The 23,853-nt window shown below is 43.2% G+C and overlaps 1 protein-coding gene across 1 annotated transcript; it reads left to right on the top strand.

Moving 5' to 3' along the window:
- The first annotated feature begins 676 nt into the window (after positions 1-676).
- On the top strand, positions 677-22,334 carry LOC142285519 (cell surface glycoprotein CD200 receptor 1-B-like). Its single transcript, XM_075333277.1, has 6 exons — positions 677-770; positions 8,240-8,536; positions 12,817-13,071; positions 15,574-15,576; positions 16,937-17,040; positions 22,254-22,334. The coding sequence occupies exons 1-6, from the start codon at positions 677-679 to the stop codon at positions 22,269-22,271; spliced, it is 771 nt and encodes a 256-aa protein (XP_075189392.1). The 3' UTR covers positions 22,272-22,334.
- The last annotated feature ends 1,519 nt before the right edge of the window (positions 22,335-23,853 follow it).

The following is a 23,853-nucleotide window of genomic DNA, read 5'->3' on the forward strand; positions in this document are numbered from 1 at the left end:
TTTGTCTGCACTTGGAATTTTTTTGCCATTTTCCAGTACACTGTATGGTAAAACTTATGATTTCATTTAAAAGTACAAGTCATCCCGCAAAAAAAGTTACGGCTCTTGGAAGAACTAAAGCAAAAAACGGAAAATCGCCCGTAGGTGAAAGGGTTAAATTTCATGGGTGCCAATAAGGAGAACTGTAGATATAAACTAAAAAAAGTAAAACTGAAAATAGGATGCGCAATATTTCAGTTGAAACCTCTTTAGAAAATACATAACATGTCATAATCGTGTGGAGCATGTGTTGGCAACTACATATGCATTCTGCATGGGGTCACATTGACCCCATGGTACTGGACAAGGGATAAACAAGGAAGAAGCTGTCAATGAAGCCAAGCCTGGCTCTTCAAACACTAGTGTGAAGGTCACAAAGATATACTTTAGATCAGACATTACTCGATCGCTCGATTTCCAGAGTGTGTTGACGAAGGCCAATGCTTCTCCCGACCACAGACACAATGACGACCACCTTAGCTTTTTTTTTTACAACATTTTGTCACGAATACTTCAAAATGTGACTAAGGAACTGAGAGCAGGAGAACCATTTCACAAAGTAAAACTATAAGATGTGAGAGAAAGTGTGCTAGGAGGGAAGTTCAGCTATAAAAATAATCCCATATCTTCTTTCAATATGTGCCTACATCAGAGTCAAGAAATGGAGCACCTACGGCCAGTAAGTTTTCTGATGGGTCTGGTTCTCCTGTACCCGGGCGCTGTATCCTCAGGTAAGTGTTCTCTATCATTACAGATAACATTACAGGAAAGTGACATTGATGGAGGGTAGGGGAACAGCTGTGGCCCATTGTCTTAAAAAGTTAGTGAATTACATGTTTAACCTTATTAAGGTCGTTCATCTTGGACAAAAGGAAAAAACTGTGGAGGAAGAAAGCGCAAAATAGGGTCTTATCTGGTGGACAAGAGATTAAAATGTAAAGAGACAGGTACTCACCTGTTTCAGTTGTGACAGGCACAACTCCTCTGCGAGCATTTAGGCAGAAAGTGCATATGGTGGTCAGCAAGGTTATGCTGTTCTTTTTTGCTTTGTATTGTCCTGATGAAGAAGGCGGCTGTGCCTTCGAAACGCGTTGACCCGTGCAAATAAAGAAAAGGATTTCATCAAATCCCCTGGAGTTGTGGTTTTTAGCGCAGCATCAAACCCGTTTTTCTCATACATCTTGTGATCTTGGACAAAAGGCAGAAGTTACTGTATATATGGAGTAATGCCAGTATCTTCTCACTCTACACAGGATGTAAAGTTTGGAGAATATTCTCCCCTGAATTAACCTCACGAAGATTCATTCAGTTTTATATTCCGGGGATTTTATGTTAGTCCAGGTCTTTCCAGGGACTGTGACATCTCTACCTGGACCAAGATGTTATGGCCAATAGTTCTTGGTGCTGTAGGCTCTGTTGAGCCAGAGATACTGTTATGGCTAGGACCTGTGGTGTAGGCCAATTAGGATGTACGGGTGTATGCAGTTTAGCAGCTATGCAAGAGTAACCACCTCAGTGCTATGGCTAAACGGGCACAGTACCATGCACTATTTAAATACCCTACAGACCACTGCATAATGCCAGTTCTAAGTTTCTACTGACCTTGGTGGATTCTTCTGTTTCTCTGCTCTGATTCTGCTTGCTAGATTCCCATAAATTAACACAGACTGACAGCCCCCCATTGGCCTTAGGATGTTGAGCACAAGATGGTAAAAGCGATTCGGTCTCACCCTTCTGCTGACTCACCAGGAATAATTTTACCAAAATGCATTTTTTATCAAAAATAGTACATTCTGAAAGATATACAAGGGAAAGATGTACATTTCCTTGAAAATAAATGGTGAAACGCGCGTTGGGGGTGCTCCCTGGCTATGTAAGTGTACATATTCCTTATATTGTTAAAATTATGCCAATATACTAACTGTGTGTAGGGATACTATATTGTAATTTAAAGTCCTACACTTTTAGTTAATTTTCCTTGGAACAACCTGTGTAAGCTACATATTATTTGAGATGATATGTTTTAAGTGTATTCATATGCTGCTATTAGAATTATTTATTACATGAGTGAGATTCATATTCTGCTGCTATTTTTGATTACATGCTGCTATTTTATGTTTATATTTAGAACTTTATTTTGTACCTATGCACTTTACTATACATGCAGTTTTTAATTGAAATACACAAAATACACACACACTCACACGCACATATACATATATATATATATATATATATATATATACACACACACATTAACTTTGGACACACTGTGTTCTTCATTTATTATTATATATTTTTGTACATACATTTTGTCTAGTTTCCCTATCATTGAATATATTTTGCGTAGTTTCCCTATCATTGAATAACTTATTGGATATTGTTAGTCAGGGATGCTTTTGTTGTTCCAGATTTTTTTCTCCCTCTATACTACTGCTTTAATAAATGGATTTAAAAAAAAAAAAAAATCTTTAATAAAATTAATATATTTTATTACAACATTGTGTAGTGCATTGTCCTTACAGGTTAATATATGGTTCACCAGGGATTAGGATTTTTCTTGACTTTGGGGGTTCGAGGGCCAACTATCCCAGCCAGCAGCACCCCCACTTTTGGAGATAACCCACTGAGAGGAGATATCTGTAAACTTAGGAAGCTGCCGAGCAAAGCAAGATATGTGGCTAGTCGACTGAGTTGTCCCAAACTGGGATCTCTAAGCAAATTCATTGGCTGAGCATTGAGCAGTGAAGCAGTTCTGTGATCCTTCAGCTAGAACCGTGGATCCTAGGCTGAAATCCTGCAGAATGAATCTTGAAGTAGTTCTGTGATCCTCCAGCTGGAACCGAAGCTCCTCAGCTGAGGTCATGTAGAGTAACTTTTGGTGACAGAAGCAAGACCCTTTTATACCACTCAATTTTCGATTCTTGTAGGATTGGTTGGAGATGACTGTAGTCTAATTGGTATATAGTTAAATCCTACTGCATCATTTTCCTCTCAATTATGTAGTCAGAAGGGCTCAGGCAATCCACATTTCCAGAAAATAGGGTCTGAAATGAGACAATTGCTAACTTCTCTTGATTTAACAAACAAAGGAATCATACGTCTGGCCTAATTAAGAACAGTTCACTCCCCACACAAGTGGCCAGAAGCTAAGTAGTCACACTGACCTCCCCATGTACAATGACTTATAACACCACTATATACGGTAGATAACACAGGATCCACAATTCACAATATGTGATGGCACAGCTCATCTCCTCCTCCTTCTGTACAATGACTGACACAAAATTAGTTATAGTTAAGGGGTTTCTAGAGGCTAATAGGGCATTTCAGAAGTGTAAACAAGCCTTCTGTAGGCAACCAGTGTTGGTAGAGTCGGATTTCTTCAAAAATTTCAGGTGTTGGTTGTCAGGCTAAGAGCTGTTATGCCCAGGAGATCAATGGGTAGGAAGAACAGATAGTCTAATAAAATAGAAAGCTTTCCATGTAGAAGAAAAATTACTCAATAATAGAGCACAGACCCCATAAGCTACATGAAAATGTAGATACTCAGTCAAGGGTAAGAGTGTTTATTGGCAGATGGTGCCCTGCCCTGGAAGGGCAAGGCTATGTAAGAAAGCAGGAGGTAAGGTCTTGAATGGCAGGTATTTGCCACCAAGTTGGCTGCCCACGGTAATGTAAGTCCCTGGAAGTCTGTATTATTAACACTAGGTTACTAAGAGGGTTTTGTTTGGGCTGGATTTTAGGTGTTGGGTTTAGTAGCAAACAAAAGAGTGTGGATGGAAAAGTTGGCACCCATACTCCAGTCTGGGTCTTAAGCCCGCTTTACACGCTGCAATGTATCTTACGATGTGTCGGTGGGGTCACGTCATAAGTGACGCACATCCGGCATCGTAAGGTACATTGCAGTGTGTAACAGCTACATGCGATTGCGATTGAACGGTAAAACGTTCATCGCACGCACGTTGTTCATTCCTCATGGATTGAACGTCAGATTGTTCATCGTACCCGGGGTAGCACACATCGCAGTGTATGACACCCCGGGAACAATGAACAGATCTTACCTGCGTCCTGCGGCTCCCGGCCGGTAATGCGGAAGGAAGGAGGTGGGCGGGATGTTTACGTCCTGCTCAGCTCCGCCCCTCCGCATCTATTGGTCGGCTGCCGCGTGACGTCGATGTGACGCCGAACGTCCCTCTCACTCCAGGAAGTGGACGTTCGCCGCCCACATCAAGGTCGTATGGACAGGTAAGTACGTGTGACAGGGGTTAATCGTTTGTGCGGCACGTTCAACAAATTGAACATGCCGCACATACGATGGGGGCGTTGCAAATCGCATATGATATCGTATGCGAAATTGCAACGTGTAAAGCAGGCTTTAGAGGCCTAATAGTAGACAGCTTGCTTAGCTTAGCAAAGTGTGTTGTGTTGATGCTGGAGAAAGGTTGATAGTCTACGCTACACACTGAAAAGTGTCTGTACAACCAAATGGGAGAGACTGTATTGATTTACTTTGAAGAAGGGAAGAGTGGACCCAGCACCACAATCCAGTATATTAAAATATCACAAATTTATTAGATATTAAAAAATCCAACAGATCCAAAACTTGAGAGAACACGCATAAGGGCACCTTAAGCGTTTCAAACAACCAGTAAAAACAAGTCCTTAATCATTGCCTTACTCAGAGAAAGGACGATGTTGTTCATTGGGGATGAAATAAGCACTGTTTTGTTATACATATGAGCTGAAGAAAAGTTGTTTTCATTTGGAGATATAAAGTTTATGAAGGACAATAAACTTTATACTGATTTGATATAAAAGCCCTGTGCCTGTGCCATATCCAAGTGGCTACTAGACAGCAGAGACCTCTTGTTACGGTTGCTGCGAGTACTGGAGACTATGTCCAGATTTCTTGCTACTGCACATGTGCGAGCGCTGGAGACTAAGTCCTATCTTGGAGCCATTGCACATGTGCGGGTGACATCATCGCTGACACGAGGTCACATGTCTCTGACACCTTCTATGCCGATTGGTCGCTGGTCATGTGCTTGTGACGCCTTGCTCGGTGATAGGCCAGCATGACGTCACTCCTGTCGTTCTGGCAGCGGATTGGCTCTGGTGTCCTCCATCTTGGATGAGGCACAGAGTCTATATAAGACCCTGACACACGCCGCATGGCGCTCAGTCCTCTTGGTTTATGCATAAGAGTAGACGCTCTGTGCGCGTTCCTCTAGGCATTCCTCTGTCTATGCTAGGTGAGCGCTACCGGCAGGGTAGCGTTCTTATACCTTACAGCTTCGGCTGCTGTCCGTATCCTTACCTCTTAGGGGAGCGGACATAGGCAGGTGCCTGAGGCACATGGTCTGGCTGGGCCTTGTGATTCGACTCGTAGGTGGACGTTGCCGCTAGGGTAACGTTCCTTATACTGCGTCTGGCAGTTGTTCGTATCCTCGCACACTAGGGGAGCGAACAGAGGTAGGAGCTTTGTGCGGCTTACGCTGCTGTTCGTCTCTTTTGCACCACTAGAAGAGCGGACCTAGGTAGGTGCCATTTCGCACACATTGCCTTTGTCTCTGTGATTATTAACAGAGATCATTCCACACACCCTCCAAGTAAGGGAGGAATTGCTTTACTTACTTATTATATCCTTCTGTGAGTTAACAGAGGTATTGCACTCTGCCATAGTCTGCAGCAGAGTCTTTGCACGGTGGACCCTGACTGTCTGATACTCCTTTAGGTTATTATCAGACAGCCCCCCGTAACACCTACAATACATACAGACATGAGATATGTATTTGCAGAGCACAAACTTACATACAAAGACTTATATACATACAGAGACATACGCACAGAAAAAACATACAGATACAGAGACATACACACGCAGAGAACATACATACAGATACAGAGACATATGCACACAGAGAACATACATACAGATACAGAGACATATGCACACAGAGAACATAGATACAGAGACATAAATCCAGAAAAAAGTGGAGTTTCTTTCAGCTCACCTATTCAGTTTCCATATTACTGGCTGTGAGTCCACTTGATACTGGACGGTGCAGGGAAACAAGATGCCAGGCAGTCCAGGATACTAGTGAGTGGAAGGAGATCCAGCACTGGTCCAGATAAAATCAATTTTCTTTATTTCAAAAATTCATTAAAAAACATGGCTTGTTTTATTATGGGCCATGTTTTTTAATGAATTTTTGAAATAAAGAAAATTGATTTTATCTGGACGAGTGCTGGATCTCCTTCCAGATACAGAGACATACGCACACAGAGAACATACATACTGTTACGGGGGGCTGTCTGATAATAACCTAAAGGAGTATCAGACAGTCAGGGTCCACTGTGCAAAGACTCTGCTGCAGACTATGGCAGAGTGCAATACCTCTGTTAACTCACAGAAGGATATAATAAGTAAAGCAATTCCTCCCTTACTTGGAGGGTGTGTGGAATGATCTGTTAATAATCATAGAGACAAAGGCAATGTGTGCGAATTGGGCACCTACCTAGGTCCGCTCTTCTAGTGGTGCAAAAGAGACGAACAGCAGCGTAAGCCGCACAAAGCTCCTACCTGCGTTCGCTCCACTAGTGTGCGAGGACACGAACCACTAGATATGGCACCTGCCTAGGTCCGCTCTTCTAGTGGTGCAAAAGAGACGAACAGCAGCGTAAGCCGCACAAAGCTCCTACCTCTGTTCGCTCCCCTAGTGTGCGAGGATACGAACAACTGCCAGACGCAGTATAAGGAACGTTACCCTAGCGGCAACGTCCACCTACGAGTCGAATCACAAGGCCCAGCCAGACCATGTGCCTCAGGCACCTGCCTATGTCCGCTCCCCTAAGAGGTAAGGATACGGACAGCAGCCGAAGCTGTAAGGTATAAGAACGCTACCCTGCCGGTAGCGCTCACCTAGCATAGACAGAGGAATGCCTAGAGGAACGCGCACAGAGCGTCTACTCTTATGCATGAACCAAGAGGACTGAGCGCCATGCGGCGTGTGTCAGGGTCTTATATAGACTCTGTGCCTCATCCAAGATGGAGGACACCAGAGCCAATCCGCTGCCAGAACGACAGGAGTGACGTCATGCTGGCCTATCACCGAGCAAGGCGTCACAAGCACATGACCAGCGACCAATCGGCATAGAAGGTGTCAGAGACATGTGACCTCGTGTCAGCGATGATGTCACCCGCACATGTGCAATGGCTCCAAGATAGGACTTAGTCTCCAGCGCTCGCACATGTGCAGTAGCAAGAAATCTGGACTTAGTCTCCAGCGCTCGCACATGTGCAGTAGCAAGAAATCTGGACATAGTCTCCAGTGCTCGCAGCAACCGTAACACATACAGATACAGAGATATACGCACACAGAGAACATACATACAGATACAGAGATATACGCATACAGAGAACATACATACAGATACAGAGACATACGCACAGAGAGCACATACATACAGATACAGAGACATGCGCACACAGAGAACATACATACAGATACAGAGACATACGCATACAGAGAACATACATACATATACAGAGATATAAATCCAGAAAAAAGGGGAGTTTCTTTCAGCTCACCTATTCAGTGTCCATATTACTGGCTGTGAGTCCACTTGATACTGGGCGGTGCAGGGAAACAAGATGCCGGGCAGTCCAGCATACTAGTGACTGGAAGGAGATCCAGCACTCGTCCAGATAAAATCAATTTTCTTTATTTCAAAAATTCATTAAAAAACATGGCTTGTTTTATTATGGGCCATGTTTTTTAATGAATTTTTGAAATAAAGAAAATTGATTTTATCTGGACGAGTGCTGGATCTCCTTCCAGATACAGAGACATACGCACGCAGAGAACATACATACAGATACAGAGATATACGCACACAGAGAATATACATACAGATACAGAGACATACGCACACAGAGCACATACATACAGATACAGAGACATTCACACACAGAGAACATACATACAGATACAGAGACATACGCACACATAGAACATACATACAGATACAGAGACATACGCACACAGAGGACATACTGTATGTATATCTAGATATACATGTACATACACACATACACTATTCAGAACTTATAGAGTTTTGATTACATGTATGATGAAGGGTAAGAATGTCTATGATGATTTCTTTAACTCCTTAATATAACTTTTGTTACTTTTAGAAGTACTAAGAGTTAGAAGAGGCCACCCCGTTGTCCTGCAATGTGAGGTTAATCCAGGAGGCACATTACCATCCGTAACATGGAAGCTTCATCTATATAATTCATCCTGTGTAATATCCTATAAGACAGAGGAAGATAATACAAAGACGTCATTCAGCTCCTGCAGCCCCAGGATGAGAAGTGACAAGTTATCACTGATGATCAGTAATACCGACATATCTGATGAAGGGATGTATATTTGTGAAATTCCATATGATAGAGACACAATTTACAGAAACTATTTACTGCTGGTATTAGGTAAGAACTGGTGCGATTACTATTACAATAATACTGTCATTCATTATTATAGGATCATTCCTGTACAAGTCACACAATGCACCATCCAATATAATATTTTGTAATGTTTCATGACTATGGAAACGTCCCATTACCCTGTAGATATGTGGATTCGTTAGTTCTGTTTTCATTCTTGTGCTAATTTTTGTTTTGTTTTATGCAATTTTTTGGAAGTGCACATACTCCGAAACGCTCCTGTGTTCTTCATGAGAGGGTCGCTGCCAATCGTCTCTGGCTATGGTTTATCTCCAGGAAAAAGGATCATCTAGTATAATCCAACAGACCAGATACTTCTCCCCCTCAATATCTTTTCTCGAGGGATCGTCTGGAGGCCTCCATACTCATTAGACTGTTGGCCCAAGCTGACGATATTAGCAGATCCAGCCCACTTTTTCTCATTTGCATACTAAATTTCTGTTGCGGTGTTTGGCCATGGTCTTCTCTTACATTTTTAGGAAAAATAACAGTAGCAACAAACGAAAAAAAAGTTACAAAAAGTGTGCAAAAACCCAATGTGCCAAAGTTTGCAGCTGCCCTAGAAAACTGGCGTACTGGAGACATGAATTTCCAGTAATGTGTCCTGTATGTGCCCCGGAAACATACTAAGCTCCCATGTTTTCCCAAGTATAGACCTGATCCCAGACCGATAACGTGAATTATTTTCACAGCAGTTTTCTTTCTGGTCATATTCTGGAATTTTATGTAGACAAAAATGCATATAAAAGCTACATATGAACATAAATCTTGTGAGCGAAATACACTCCTTCTATTCATCTTGAACACCAAATTAATAAGATTTGTTTTGTGAGCGCTCGGGAAATCAATACAGCACACACTGCTTTGTGGTGTGCTCAAAGAAGCAGCTTTATTAGTACATGTAACCAGTTTATATAAGGTCACAGTAAAGAGGATTAAACCTGGCTCAACTACCTGTATAACAGGTATATAAGGTCACAGGCAAAGGCCTTGCCCATCTGAACTATGCACCAATAAGAGCGGTAGGATCATTCATGAGCAGAAAGGTGAAACTTCCCGCCCATCAGTGTTAGCTGAACTCTATGACATTATTAGCTATAGGACATGATGGAAACTATAAGAACAAAATGGAATCTATTCTCTCACACCCTACAGTATATTCTGGCATAAAATGCACCCTGAATTGTAAGACTAACCAAATTGTCTCTTCAGGGAGGAAGAATACAAACTCTAGTGCCACCTATTGGAAGTAGCAATCCTAAAAGTCAAAAGTGGCTCTTTAAGGAGCTTTTTCATATAACGTAGAATTTATGGCAAATCAGAACCTCAATTTGCAGACACGGTGTTTCGGGGTTATTGCCCCTCATCGGTGCAAAGTATGAGATCTGATCTGGCTGTATGAGAAGCTATAGTGGGGTCTAAGGGGAAAACTTTTCTCCTTGCAGAGACTGACAAACCAATCTGGCTGTCAGTGGGGAGGAGTCTTATAGCTGCAATGCTCTTCTGGGAAATATTCATATTGTCTCTTTAGGGAGGAAGTAGATGAACTCTAGCGCCACCTATTGGAAGTAGCAATCCTAAAAGTCAAAAGTGGCTCTTTAACAAGCCTGAAGAAACACTTTGAATATTTTCCAGAGGAGCATTGCAGCTATAAGACTCCTCACCACTGACAGCCAGATTGGTTTGTCAGTCTCCTCAAGGAAATTGGTTTTCTCCTTAGACCCCAAGAATAACCAAAAGAATTAATTATTCCGTTCTAGTTGTGATTTCCCATCAGAATCACCCATATCTTAACTGGGGCAGATCAGGAATCATAATTTTGGGAGGGCAGAATTTGGCTTAGGGTGGTTTCACCCATCCGGCAATTCGGCGGATTGCCATATCCGGCACACTCCAGTACAGTGCAATACAGTACAATGGCATAGCGGCAAGCTCCGGTCACATGCTTCGGTCACATGACAGCATGTGACCGGAGCTTGCCGCGATGCCTTTGTACTGTATTGCACTGTACTGGAGTGTGCCGGAACCAGCAATCCGGTGAAATGCCGGATGTGTGAAAGCACCCTTATTTGGTCCCACTCCTCATTGTTCCGTAAAGATGTAAGAAACACCATCAACACGAGAAAAAATAAAATAATTTCCAGAAATGAAACTGACAAAGTCCTGATGTGACTTTTAATAAAATTTACTCTATTGTTTCTAAATCGGTGCTTAAAAGTTAATATAATTTTGATCTAAAATTACTTCAAATTTTGATATCATCCTAAAAGTAAACAGAAGAATCGCAAACAAATGAGTAAAAAAATATTAACATTTGCTTTTTTTTTTTCTCTCGAAATAATAAACTATATTTCCAATATAACATGTCTGGGAGTGGTAAAAATATGTGAACTTTTGCTTTCAGTATATCTTGTGAACTCTTGTGCAGAAATAATTGCATCTAAACATTTCAGGTTAGCTAATGTTACAGAGGCCTTTAGTTGCTTTGAGGGATTATCTTGGGTTCCCTTTTGATCTTGAGAACTATTAGACACCTTTCTCTTGGCGTGATCTTTAATGGCCGACTACTCCTGTGGAGGATAATAATAGTCTTGAATTTCCTCCATTGGTACACAATCTAGCCATGGACTTAAGGGTGCTTTACACGCTGCGACATCGCTAACGATCTCGTTAGCGATGTGACATTCCAGATTGCAGATGTGATCTGCCGAGATCGCACATAGGGCGTTTTTATAGCGCCGGTCACATGTGCGATCTCGGCAGATCGCATCTGCGATCTGGCGTGTCACATCGCTAACAAGATCGCTAGCGATGTCGCAGTGTGTAAAACACCCTTTAGAGATGGCATAATGAGCATCAACAATGCTTCTTCCAAGCTCCTTAGAAATGTCCTTTGTGCCATGAAGGGGTGTGATGGGATATCTAGGAGCAGGGGAGCCTAAACTGGCCCTCGAGCTAGGGGAACCCTGGCTGACCCTGATCCCAAAGATACGTCTGAAGGTGATGATGTTTGGACTGCCTTCCTAACCCTAGCTCTTGAACAACCCTGATCAAGAGGCCTCCCTCCCTCCACCCAGGGGAGGACAGGGACAGGAGTGATTAATCCCACATAAATAAAAAGACGGGGGGGGGGGGGACCAAAACTCAAACACACAGCAGTCACTCGTAGAGGTAGAGACAATGGATGATCAGGCGGAAACTAAAGGAAGGGAGGAAAAAATCAGACAACAAGAGTATTTCCACAACACACCAAACACCACAAAGACGTTCACCAGCAACTGGATATCAAAGCACAAGGACTGGCATCGCAAAAGCTATCATCGGCATGGGAGACCAGGCTCCACCATCTTAATAAAGGTGACTGTGATAGATAGGTTTCCTGCAACATGTGACACAAGCAGCAATTCACAGGCTAGCAGAAATTAACTCCTGCAAGCTGGATTACTAATAAGAGCACAGCTGGCCGACACCAGAGTCTATCTGTGCAACTCAAAATCAGCATAGTGTGGAGTGTCCAACTCTGCTGTGTGAACAGCGGCAGAAGTAGTCCTGACGCTCGGCGAGTTTTCAGCCAGACACCATGTGACGAAGATGCTTCCAAAAATGTGTAATGAATATCCCACTTTGCAAGATCCTTGTTGTTTAAAAAAACAAATCTCCTAACACCTGACTTGACATCCCACTGATTAAACACACCCGACTCTAATTTCGCCTTCAAATGATATGCTGATTTTGAAGATTCACACACTTTTGCATTCACAGGCATGCCAAAATATGGAAAACTCTGAAAAGCTTACAAACTTTCATGCACCACTTTAATTAACTCTTACCTACTGATAAGTGATGGACAGCCTTAGCCTAGAACACTAAACACAAAAATGATAAATAGATCAGAAAAAATATAATAAACCAATTGAGTTTTATTATTTATTAAAAATGTTATAAAAAACAAAAATCAAATACTGGGGAGTACACAAAAGAACAGGGTACATGGAAAAAAGAACAAATCTGGATTAGGGCGTAATGGTGGTAATTATTAAATCATAAATGTAATAGTGGCATAATGTTTTAATATCACATAGTTTAGGGTATAGTACCAAAATAGAAAGATAAATTAAGTTAGACTATAAAAAGGTGTCACATACCATATAATGTAAAACTTCCATTAAGGAAAGGCCCACAGTCCCCGCCGTACATTTCGCGCAGAGCTTCTTCAAGGAGTAACTATAAGAGCTTAATAAATGGAACTTTTCTTTATCTTTTAGTTCAGCCATCTACATTTCTGAAATTAAACAGTGATGGATCTCCAGAGTGTGGAGCCATCGGTGGGAGTCCACCTGCAGAAATTTCCTGGATCCCAGATTTAGATGATATAAACACAACAAAACTGGAAGATCCGGACCGGACGTGGTCAGTGATCAGCACATTCAATAGCAGTGGAATTAATGAGACGTCGGTGACTTGTGTTGTCTCTCATCCAACATTTGTAAATCCATGGAAGGCAGACATCACACTGAGTGGTGAGTATGTGTGTGGCTAATAGTGAACCTACCTCCATTTTATAACAGTTTACACTAAAATCAGTGCCAAAAATGTTATGGGTGGAGAAAGAAAATAAACGTTGTTGCTTTGAGGTTAACTTTCAAATAATCTGTCCTGTATGCATAGGGAATATCACAATTTCTGGCCATGATATGACTTACTGTATGTTCTGCATTTTGATCAGTTTTCCCATCTGCAGCTTCTATCTTTTAATTCGCAATTGACCTTGACAGGACTAGCTGCTATGATGTCTCCCATTCACACCACACACAGACATGAGGGATTCCTGCTGCTCTTCATTCCTTAGTTATCCCACAGAGTGAAGAAGCAGCTGCAGGGAGAACATTGAATAGATACGGTGATCAGTGTAGATGTAAATCCAGCTCTGGGGTGAGATAATAGACTTGTTAGAAAGCTCAGCATGATCCTTCTTTGTCTCTCTGCCTGTTTTTTTCACTTTGCTGCCAATTTCTCTTTCCCTCTTTAGAGAGTATATGTTACGCTAGGTGCAGGGAAGTACCAAGTGAATGGTGAAAGGGAAAGAAAACCCTGTTTCAAGGAAAAGAGAAGATGGTGACCCATGACCAAACCTACTGCTGGTCCCTGGGGTCCCTCACCATCCTAGATAGGTTATGCACCTATGGGCCGAGCTGGATACCTGACCCTAGGTATCCCTAGTGCTGGACCCTAAATAGGGAACGGGTGGGATGATATCTTCATCAATCCCACTAAACACTATAGAAGACACAAGAGGACACACAGGGGGAAAAGCATGAATTACTTATCCACAGATGAATCAGGTAGAAGTTCAGCAAAGTTTTCAGCAATGATACCACAGAGAAGTACAAGCCACCTGCTTGCAACCAAAGTGTGACTGAACTGAAAAATATCACCAGCACCAGTCCAAGGAAGGAAGGGATTATTGAAGCACCAAGAGAATACTGATAATCAGCAGCTGGGTGAAAGGCGAGTTCCTTCTGGGTCCAAAAGGTGGAGAGATGAATGCAGCAGGAAAGCTACCTATACCAATGAATACTAACAGCAGGAACAATGGAAAGTCAGGGAGCATTCTGCGCAGCCAAACGCTGTGACCTTCTATGGCCAGAGACCACATGACTGTAGAGCACCCGTGACAGTATATTACCCTGTGCCCCTGACACATCACAGTGCTGACAGTCAGTCTTATTAATCTTGAGGAAGACAAAATTGAGCTGCTTTTTTTTCTAAGTGGATGATGAGTCCACAAACCAGTTCTAGGGGGAAAAAAATGTCTCAAATGAAAAAAAAAAGCAGATTGCTTTAAGAAATATTACAAGACTCCTTTTTATCAGTCCATTTTTTTTAGATAAAATGCTTTATATTTGGGTCTTAACTTTACTTATCAGTCCTTAATACTCTTACGGTCTACATATCACAGTTACTGCACACCAGTCCCTCACACTCAGGCACCAGTCTCCAGCCATCTCTAACATAGCACTCATCTGTACAATCAGTCATCAGCTTCCACACTCCCTTGATGTGGCAACTTCTTGCCATTCTTCGGTACCAAACTTCTTGCCCAACTAGTCGACGCATATTCAGCCATAAGCCACAATACCACCTTCTGAAGTAGTGATCCAAGCTGTCTTCTAATGGTTTTGCTCCATAATATTGAGTGCTGCTCTTTACTAAGATGAAAGAATCAATTCTAAAGTTATAATTTCCCAAAAGTTTCAGATATTAGTGAGTCCAAACTTTGGGGTATTCCATTTCCATGAATCCGAAAAATATGGTGGCCATTTTTTTGAATTCCTATGGCCAGGAAAACAGTTAAAAAACAATAATAAAAATTCATATTCGTCTAGCCCCTCACCTGTCCAAGCCATCACAACTTTATTGGCTTCCGAAGCCTCCACCCCCCGTGTCCATCTCATCTTCACTCTTCTTCAGATAGTTGAGGAATTAGATATGAATGTTCATTCATCTTTAACCTCTCGAAGACTAGTTATTAAGTCTTCAGGTTGGGTAACCTAATGCGGGCTTTACAAGGTACGATCTATCGTGCGATTGCACGAGCGATCGTACCCGCCCCCGTCGTTTGTGCGTCACGGGCAAATCGCTGCCCGTGTCACACAAAGTCGTTAACCTGCCATCACACATACTTACTTGATGAGCGACCTCGCTGTGGGCGGCGAACATCCTCTTCCTGAAGGGGGAGGGACGTTCGGCGTCACATCGACGTCACACAGCCGCCGGCCAATAGAAGCGGAGAGGCGGAGATGAGCGGGACGTAAACATCCCGCCCACCTCCTTCCTTCCGCATAGCCGGCGGGTGGCGCGGGACGCAGGTAAGCTGTGTTCATCATTCCCGTGGTGTCACACAGAGCGACGTGTGCTGCCACGGGAACGATGAACAACCGGCGCCATGTTAAATAAACAATTTTTTAAAACTGAGCGACGAGTACATGACTCACGATTTGTGAGCGATTCTGTGTCGCTAGGAGGTGTCACACGAGATGACGTCATGAACGATGCCGAATGTGCGTCACGAAAACCGTGACCCCTACGATGCATCGCACGATAGCTCGTCTCGTGTAAAGCCCGCATAAAAGTTTACTAAATTGTTAGGTCTGAATCAATTTGCAAATAATACATTTTATTGCAAATTACATTTTCCATCCTATTTTGAGTAAATCTGTTGAATCTTGGAAAAGTCTCATTTTTATTCCTTGCTAGTTTCTACCAAGATATGGGTTGGGCGCTTCTCCGTGTTGCACAACTTTTGTTCTACTCTACCATTCTGCAAATTCTTTGTGCCTGACTGCTTCTCGAAAGCATGAAGGAGCATAATCATTTTATAACAGAGTGGAAGATTCTAATTTCAACCTCTTAAGGGGGCTTTACACGCTACGATATCGCTATTGCGGAGTCGTTAGGGTCACGGAATTGGTGACGCACATCCGGCCGCATTAGCGATGTTGTTGCGTGTGACACCGATGAGCGATTTTGCATCGTCGCAAAAACGTGCAAAATCGCTCATCGGTGACATGGGGGTCCATTCTCAATTATCGTTACTGCAGCAGTAACGAGGTTGTTCCTCGTTATTGCGGCAGCACACATCGCTCAGTGTGACACCGCAGGAACGAGGAACCTCTCCTTACCTGCTTCCCAACCGCTATGAGGAAGGAAGGAGGTGGGCGGGATGTTACGTCCCGCTCATCTCCGCCCCTCCGCTTCTATTGGGCGGCCACTCAGTGACGTCACTGTGACGCTGAACGGACCGCCCCCTTAGAAAGGAGGCGGTTCGCCAGTCACAGCGACGTCGCCGGGCAGGTAAGTATGTGTGACGGGTCTGGGCGATGTTGTCCGGCACGGGCAGCGATTTGCCCGTGTCGCACAACAGATGGGGGCGGGAACCCATTGGTACCGATATCGCAGCGTGTAAAGTAGCCTTTACTTCTTACTGGTGCAGGAGTAGACACTAACATAGGAGGTCCCCTGTGCAAAAACAAGTCCACCTGCTTTGGAGGTAGAAGTGGGTCCCTTAACTCCTGAGCCTCCGTGTGGCTGTACGGTAAGCATCAAAGGGTGGACATATCTCTGGTGCAAGCTGGGTAGCCACACAAGGGCCTATAAAGTAAAGGGGGCCACTGTCATCTCCAATGCAGGTGGGGTTGTGCATTATGATGAACTCTTGGGTGCAAAGGGCCCATAAATTGTTTCTGTACAAGGGTCCCTTTTGTCTGTCTTAATTGCACTTGCGGTTTGTCAGCCCCTGTACTGGGGGACACCAGTAAAAGGCATTAGATACCCATGATCTGTCATTCTTTCAATAAATATATAACTTTTTATTTTGGCTTCTAGGATATAAACTTCAAATAGATAACATCGTGAGATTAATCGTCACCCTTATCATCACTTTTCTACTCTTCGTAAGATTTCTTCTGTACCTGAAAATCAAGTGCCAGGTAATAATAATATTATCCGAAGTATTGAAATAATGATGAAACAACCCACAACTTCTGTTTACATAGCATTATAGCACAGAGGGAATGCGCTGATGATTATATACTACTACATGTCAAAGAATGATAACCCCAAGTCAATGAAACTTCAAGGATATCAATTTGTCCAGGTAGGAAACAAAGGCAATTGTGAAGCAATTTCACTGGTTTTGGTGCAAATGGAGGTGATGTCACAATCGTCTCCCTGCAAGTAAAGACAATGACAGCCTTTGGACTGGAGCCTCTCATCTGGCTCTCTTCATTTAGATAGGTTTCATTTCTCTTGGCACTGAAGTGGTTAAGTGCCAATTTTTCTACTGCAACTTTTTCAAAGCAGTTCTTTGCTGAGTGCTCAGCTGCACTTACGAAATAGTCATGCCCTTCAGCTTTAAATAGTGGTGTATCCCAGCATTCCCTGCTGATGATACAAACTCATTTGTGTCCTGGCCGCCTTTGAGGAAGGTTCTGCTAGTCTAGTTCCTGTGCTCAGGCTTTATCCTTTTGGTTGTTAATTTTCAGCCTGTTTGTCTTTTCTTCCCAGTTATGTTCTTAGTCCACCAGTGAGGTCTAGTGAACCACACCTGCCCCTCACTAGTCAGGGTTACTATAGGGTGTTCTGAGGGTCCCATGTTCCTGTTCGGCGACAGTTGCGGAAAATGTATAGGGACTGGTGAGGAGAGAAGGGACAGTTGCAGGTGAGGTTAGGAGATGCCCACTTACCCCTCTCACTAGTTCCAGGGCCTCCCGTTGTTTTTGTGTCCCCCGTGCCCCTCTTTTTTGTGTGTTTTTGTTGTGCATGAGACGCACAGAGTTTTGAACGCACCTCGCCATGCTTGCTACAACTGATGAGTGTGACAGGTGACAATTAGAGATGAACAGCAAGACAATGCCCCAAAAGAGAACAGTTTTGGAGGTGCTGATCACAAATTCTTCTACTCTCTTTATCATTTTTGACTGATTCTTCTCTAGTTTTGCTGGTGTGAGGTGGAATCATTCATCCACCTCTTTCAAAATGGCACATTCATATATGCTGTCTGAAGGAAGTTTGTTGCCTTTCAACACTTGCTCAAAAATATGGTGCAGATAGCAGGACATGGGACATTACTCAAGGAGAACTGTACAGGACTGAAGAAGGGCAGCAACCCAGTAACAGAACTGGCATCTGCACCTTTGTATGGGGAAAAATAGGAGGCGCATTAACCAACTGTTACACACCGGTCAGGGCTCCAAGTCCAGGCTCTGCTCCCTTTGATGATGGCCACCATCCTTTGCTCTGGACCATGTTGGGTTTCGCTAGTTGTCCCGGGAAATTCAGTGACATCATCACCGAAGGACTTTAAAGTCTGACTCACAAACTCATATATGTCTGAGTATTAAGAGGGCCTAAGATGTAATGTTTTTCCTTGTGGAGAATGCAAAGCCAGCATATGGAGACTAATAATCCATGTAATGCTCCTCTGTGAAATTAGATACACAAATATAATCCTCTTCAGAGAAGATTAGGGGGTAGCAATCCTAAAAGACAATATCAACCCTTATGCTACTTTCAATAGGTGGCACTAGAGTTCCAGTTTTGTTTTTCTCTGAAGACATTATTTGCATGTTTAATTACCCAGAGGAGCATTGCATAGCCCATAAGTCTCCTTCTGTGGGTTTATGAAATAAGAATGGGGTGCATCAAAATACTGCAGATAACAACCATGGGTGCCACATCATGCAGACAAGAGAGTACATGTAAAGGAGAAAAAAGCTCCGCATGTAGTCATGTGCACACCAGGGATTAAATATAACAATAACCTTAAAATTACAAGACTTAAGTGCCAATTACAACAAAGGGTTAAAAATAGGAATGATCGAATACTTCGATTATTCGGCTTTGCGAATATTTTCCGAATGCCTCGCCGCTATTCAACCATCTGCGAATATTCGATGCGCAATGTAAGTTTATGGGAAACCCAAATAACAACTATTTGGTACTATTCGGGCTTCCCATAGACTTACATTTTGCATGGAATAGTCGAATAGCGGCGAGGTATTCGGAAAATATTTGCGAAGCCGTATATTTGAGGTATTCGATCATCCCTAGTTAAAAACATTTAAAATGACACAAAAACCCCACATAATAGCCGTATCTGCAAAAGACAGTACAATTAAACAATATGGACCCTTATAACACCAAATAATAGGATACAGCAGCAAGAACACGTATATAAATACATATATATCTCACAAAGGAGATAATAGTAGCCTCAATTAACCACCATATAATAATGAAACATAGCAATAGTTATGAAGCCAATAACCCTCAGTAGCAGAACCCAATCCACTGATAAGTAGAATAACGGAACTATTGTGTGGTGTGGTAGAGAGGCTGGCGTCAACCCAGGGTCAGAAAATACTGTACCCGGGGTCAGAGTTTCCAAGTCAGGGCATGCATGAGTTAATGTTACCCTTAATAGGAAAAAGAGGCTGGTATGGCTGTCAAGAAGTCAATGACCGGCTGGGGATAGAGGCAAGGCGACCCAACGCGTGTCGCCACGCTTGACGACTTCGTCAGGTGTGAATATCAAACAAAGTGAGGAACTTATATTCCCGATGTAAAGGGGACGGAATTCGGAAGTGCACTTCATTGTTGCTATGGGAACCAAGGATGCTAGTTGCATGAGAAGTAACTGAAAGTGGGTGTTACCATCTGGAAAACCAGAAGTGGATGTTACCATCCGGAAAACTGGAAGTTGGAGTTATCATCCAGAAAACTGGAAGTGGCAGTTACCATTTGGGAAAACTGGAAGGGAGTGTTACTATCCGGAAAACTGTGAGTGAGTGTTACCATCCGGAAAACTGTGAGTGAGTGTTACCATTGCAACATCGTTGTCATGGAAGCTGGGAACTCTGGTAGCAAGAAGAGTACACGAGCACAGGCCACTGTGAGAACACATGACCACAAAGGGGAAGGCCAGAAATAGATGATGGAGAGAAAGCTAGGAACATACAAAGCTTAATACGTGCACATAGACAGGCCATCACCACAGAGCTGTAGCCACACCGAGTCTGCTTGCGGCTTGTACACAGATACTCTACAGCCGGTGTCTTGTAGTGGTCACAGACACAGGCACAGTAGGGAAGGCTCTGGATATATTAAATACATGCATGGTTTTTTAATCTCAATCATAATGATGAGTAAAAGTAGAACGGACAATACAGTGTCCTTATTATACACTCTCAACATAGTTGGCAAAAAAAAAAAAAGTGCATTACTGGAACATGGTGAATACCGGTGGTACGCCGATATGTATGATAGAACCTATGCAATGACGTTATAAATCGTAAACATGGTGGATAGTACACAAAAGATGCACATGATACACCATCTTATATATATCGATCTGTGCAGCAGCGTTACTATGCACAGTAAAGCGTGGTAGTTGTTATGTGAATAATTTTACCCTTTGTTGTGATTGGCACTTTATAAAGTCATGTAATTTTAAGGTTGATATATTTAATTCCTGGTGTACACATGACTACATGTGGAGCTTTTTTTTCCCCTTTACATATCCTTCTGTCGGTTTGAGACTCTCCACAGGTTTGAGACTCTCCACAGGTTTGAGATGACCCTCCACAGGTTTGAGAATCTCCACAGGTTTGAGACGATGCTCCACAGGTTTGAGATTACCCTCCACAGGTTTGAGACTCTCCACAGGTGTGAGACTCTCCACAGGTGTGAGACTCTCTACAGGTTTGAGACTCTCCACAGGTTTGAGACAACTCTTCACAGGTGTGAGACTCTCCACAGGTGTGAGACTCTCCACAGGTTTGAGACTCTCCACAGGTTTTAGACTCTCCACAGGTTTGAGACGACTCTCTACAGGTTTGACACTCTCCACAGGTTTGAGACGACTCTCCACAGGTTTGAGACGACTCTCCACAGGTTTGAGACACCTCTCCACAGGTTTGAGACGACTCTCTACAGGTTTGAGACTCTCCACAGGTTTGAGACAACTCTCCCACAAGGAACTCTATAGGTTCCTCTCTTACCATGTGACTTTTATAACACTAGTGTCCCATCATAACTGAGGGTCTGATATCTTTTTCAAATGGATTCTGCCTAAAATTCTTCTGCAAAATGTGTCTCATAAATTAACTAAATGCATAGCAATGTCAAAACAACAATGCTGTGCACATGTTCATGTCTTTTAACCGATCTGTGGTGGGGGAAACAAGGGCGCAATAGGGTCTTACCCGATATTTAGGGTGTAAAAAAAGAAGAGATGCACTCACCTGGTCTGGTTGTGATAGTCACAACTCCTATGACAGCGTATGGGAGTGCTGAGCTGGTTCCAGCTGCGGCCCCGTCAGGAGTGGTTGCTGTAAAAACGGGCATGAAAGAAGACGGGTTTTCCAGCCGCGCTATGAACCACACCGTTGAAGATTCCTTAAGATATTTTTATTGAGTCAATTCCAACGCGTTTCAAAGGCAAACTGCCTTCTTCCTCAGGGAATAAAAATATTTTTATTCCCTGAGGAAGAAGGCAGTTTGCCTTTGAAACGCGTTGGAATTGACTCAATAAAAATATCTTAAGGAATCTTCAACGGTGTGGTTCATAGCGCGGCTGGAAAACCCGTCTTCTTTCATGCCCGTTTTTACAGCATGTCTTTTAACCGGTTGAGGGTTTGGAAACCCCTTTAGAGGTTAAAAGAAGTGACCTACTGACACTTTGGGCGGATTCTGCTAGGAATCTACCCACTCTCTAAACTAAACACCATAGAGTAAGACACACCATCAGTGGAGTCCCCTCAAGAATGACAGCAAAACTGCCGGTGAATCCGATTCAGGAAAATGCTGGCGTGGGCTAGGAAAACTGGCAGTTGAGCCGTCTACAAGACGATATATGCACAGAGCCTTACCTTGTACCATAGATAACAATGGCATTTTGTTAAGTTGTCAAAAGGCCATTAGGCTCCAATTTGGAAAGTATGATTTCATCCTCACCGCCCTTTTTCCTAAACCTTTGCCTCCATATAATGATTTGCGGATCATTTAGCAATGTGGCGCACCACATCAGTATCTGTTATTCGCCATGAATCTAAATGTTGTTACTTCTAATTCTATAAACTGTAGATTATTATTACATAGAGTGAACGATCTATTATTTCTTTCTTTTTTTTTTTTTTTAAAGGGAGAAAATATTCCTTAAAAACTGAAGACTGATGATCAAAAATAGGAAAATCGATTCTACCAAGCAAATAAATTATCCGGGATGTTCTTTCATTGAAATACTCATCATTAATGATTGTTCTTTATTTTCTTTACCTGTACATTCTGTATTTACTCCACTGCCGCTTTATAAACGTCTCTAGAGTTTGATTACTTGGTCGTTCATTGGTTAGATCTCTGGTCAGGAAACAATAGAATTTCTTGTTACAATCCGAAATTTTTGCTTTATTGAACACTGATGTAAAATCCCAGTATGATGCAAAATCTTAACAAGATACAGTATGCTGTCCAGAGCCCGATGTGCATTGCAGCAGGCGGTGGCCACTTTGAGCATCAAAGTTAAATGAGCGCCATATGCGTAACCAGCATTTGATGTTTTGGGGGGCGGTCATGGGTTTCATATCATAGCATTTCTGTATGCAAGGTGTCGATTCGTATTGAATTGATGATGCCCTGCAACTTTGTAATTAACTTTTTTCTCTATCTTGTTCCGTTTTCAAAATAAAAATGCTAGTTCCATTGATTTCCACCAGGTGGTGCTATAGGTGGTTTCAATGCTTAGCATTTGATCTAATGAGTCTAACAAGCAGCCTAGCAGAGATTAAAGGCCCAGTAACACACAACGACTTACCAGCGATCCCGACAACGATTCGACCTGATAAGGATCGCTGGTAAGTCGCTGGAAGGTCGCTGGTGAGATGTCATACAGTCCGACCTTACCAACGACGCAGTAGCGACCTGTATAATTATCTCGGCAGTTATTGGGACCCTGTCAAACAGCGTCAAACACAGCGATGCGTGCTGCCCAGCAGGACATCGCCTTTGAAGAAAATGGTCCGGATCATTCGGCAACGACCAGCGACCTCACAGTAGGGGCCTGATCGCTGGTAGGTGTCACACATAACGAGATCGCTGGCAAGATCGCTACTGCATCACAGAAACTGTGACTCAGCAATGATCTCGTTAGCGATCTTTGTTGTTTGTGACAGGGCCTTAAGGGGGCTTTACACGCAACGACATCGCTGACGAGATGTCGTTGGGGTCACAGGAATTCATGACGCATATCCGGCCTCGTTAGCGACGACGTTGCGTGGGAAATGCACGAACGACAGCTAACGATCAAAATTACTCACCTAATCGTTGATCGTTGACACGTCGTTCTAATCTCAAATATCGTTGCTGTTGCAGGACACAGGTTGTTCGTCGTTCCTGCGGCAGCACACATCGCTATGTGTGACACCGCAGGAACGAGGAATAACATCGTACCTGCGGCCGCCGGCAATGAGGAAGGAAGGAGGCGGGCGGGATGTTTTGGCTGCTCTTCGCCCCTCCACTTCTATTGGGCGATCGCTTAGTGACGCCGCTGTGACGCCGAACAAACCTCCCCCTTAGAAAGGAGGCGGTTCGCCGGCCACAGCGACGTCGCAAGGCAGGTAAGTATGTGTGATGGGGACTAACGATGTTGTGCGCCACGGGCAGCGATTTGCCCGTGACGCACAAACAACGGGGGCGGGTGCTTTCACCAGTGACATCGCTAGCGATGTCGCTGTGTGTAAAGTGGC

This window comes from Anomaloglossus baeobatrachus, chromosome 2 (assembly GCF_048569485.1).
Source record: "Anomaloglossus baeobatrachus isolate aAnoBae1 chromosome 2, aAnoBae1.hap1, whole genome shotgun sequence".
Lineage (NCBI taxonomy): Eukaryota > Metazoa > Chordata > Amphibia > Anura > Aromobatidae > Anomaloglossus > Anomaloglossus baeobatrachus.

Excerpts from the sequence above, each read along its gene's own strand:
- LOC142285519 (XM_075333277.1), top strand. The coding sequence starts at position 677 with ATGTGCCTACATCAGAGTCAAGAAATGGAGCACCTACGGCCAGTAAGT. Across the intron at positions 771-8,239 it reads CCCGGGCGCTGTATCCTCAG|AAGTACTAAGAGTTAGAAGA; the intron begins GTAAGTGTTCTC and ends TGTTACTTTTAG. Across the intron at positions 8,537-12,816 it reads CTATTTACTGCTGGTATTAG|TTCAGCCATCTACATTTCTG; the intron begins GTAAGAACTGGT and ends TTTATCTTTTAG.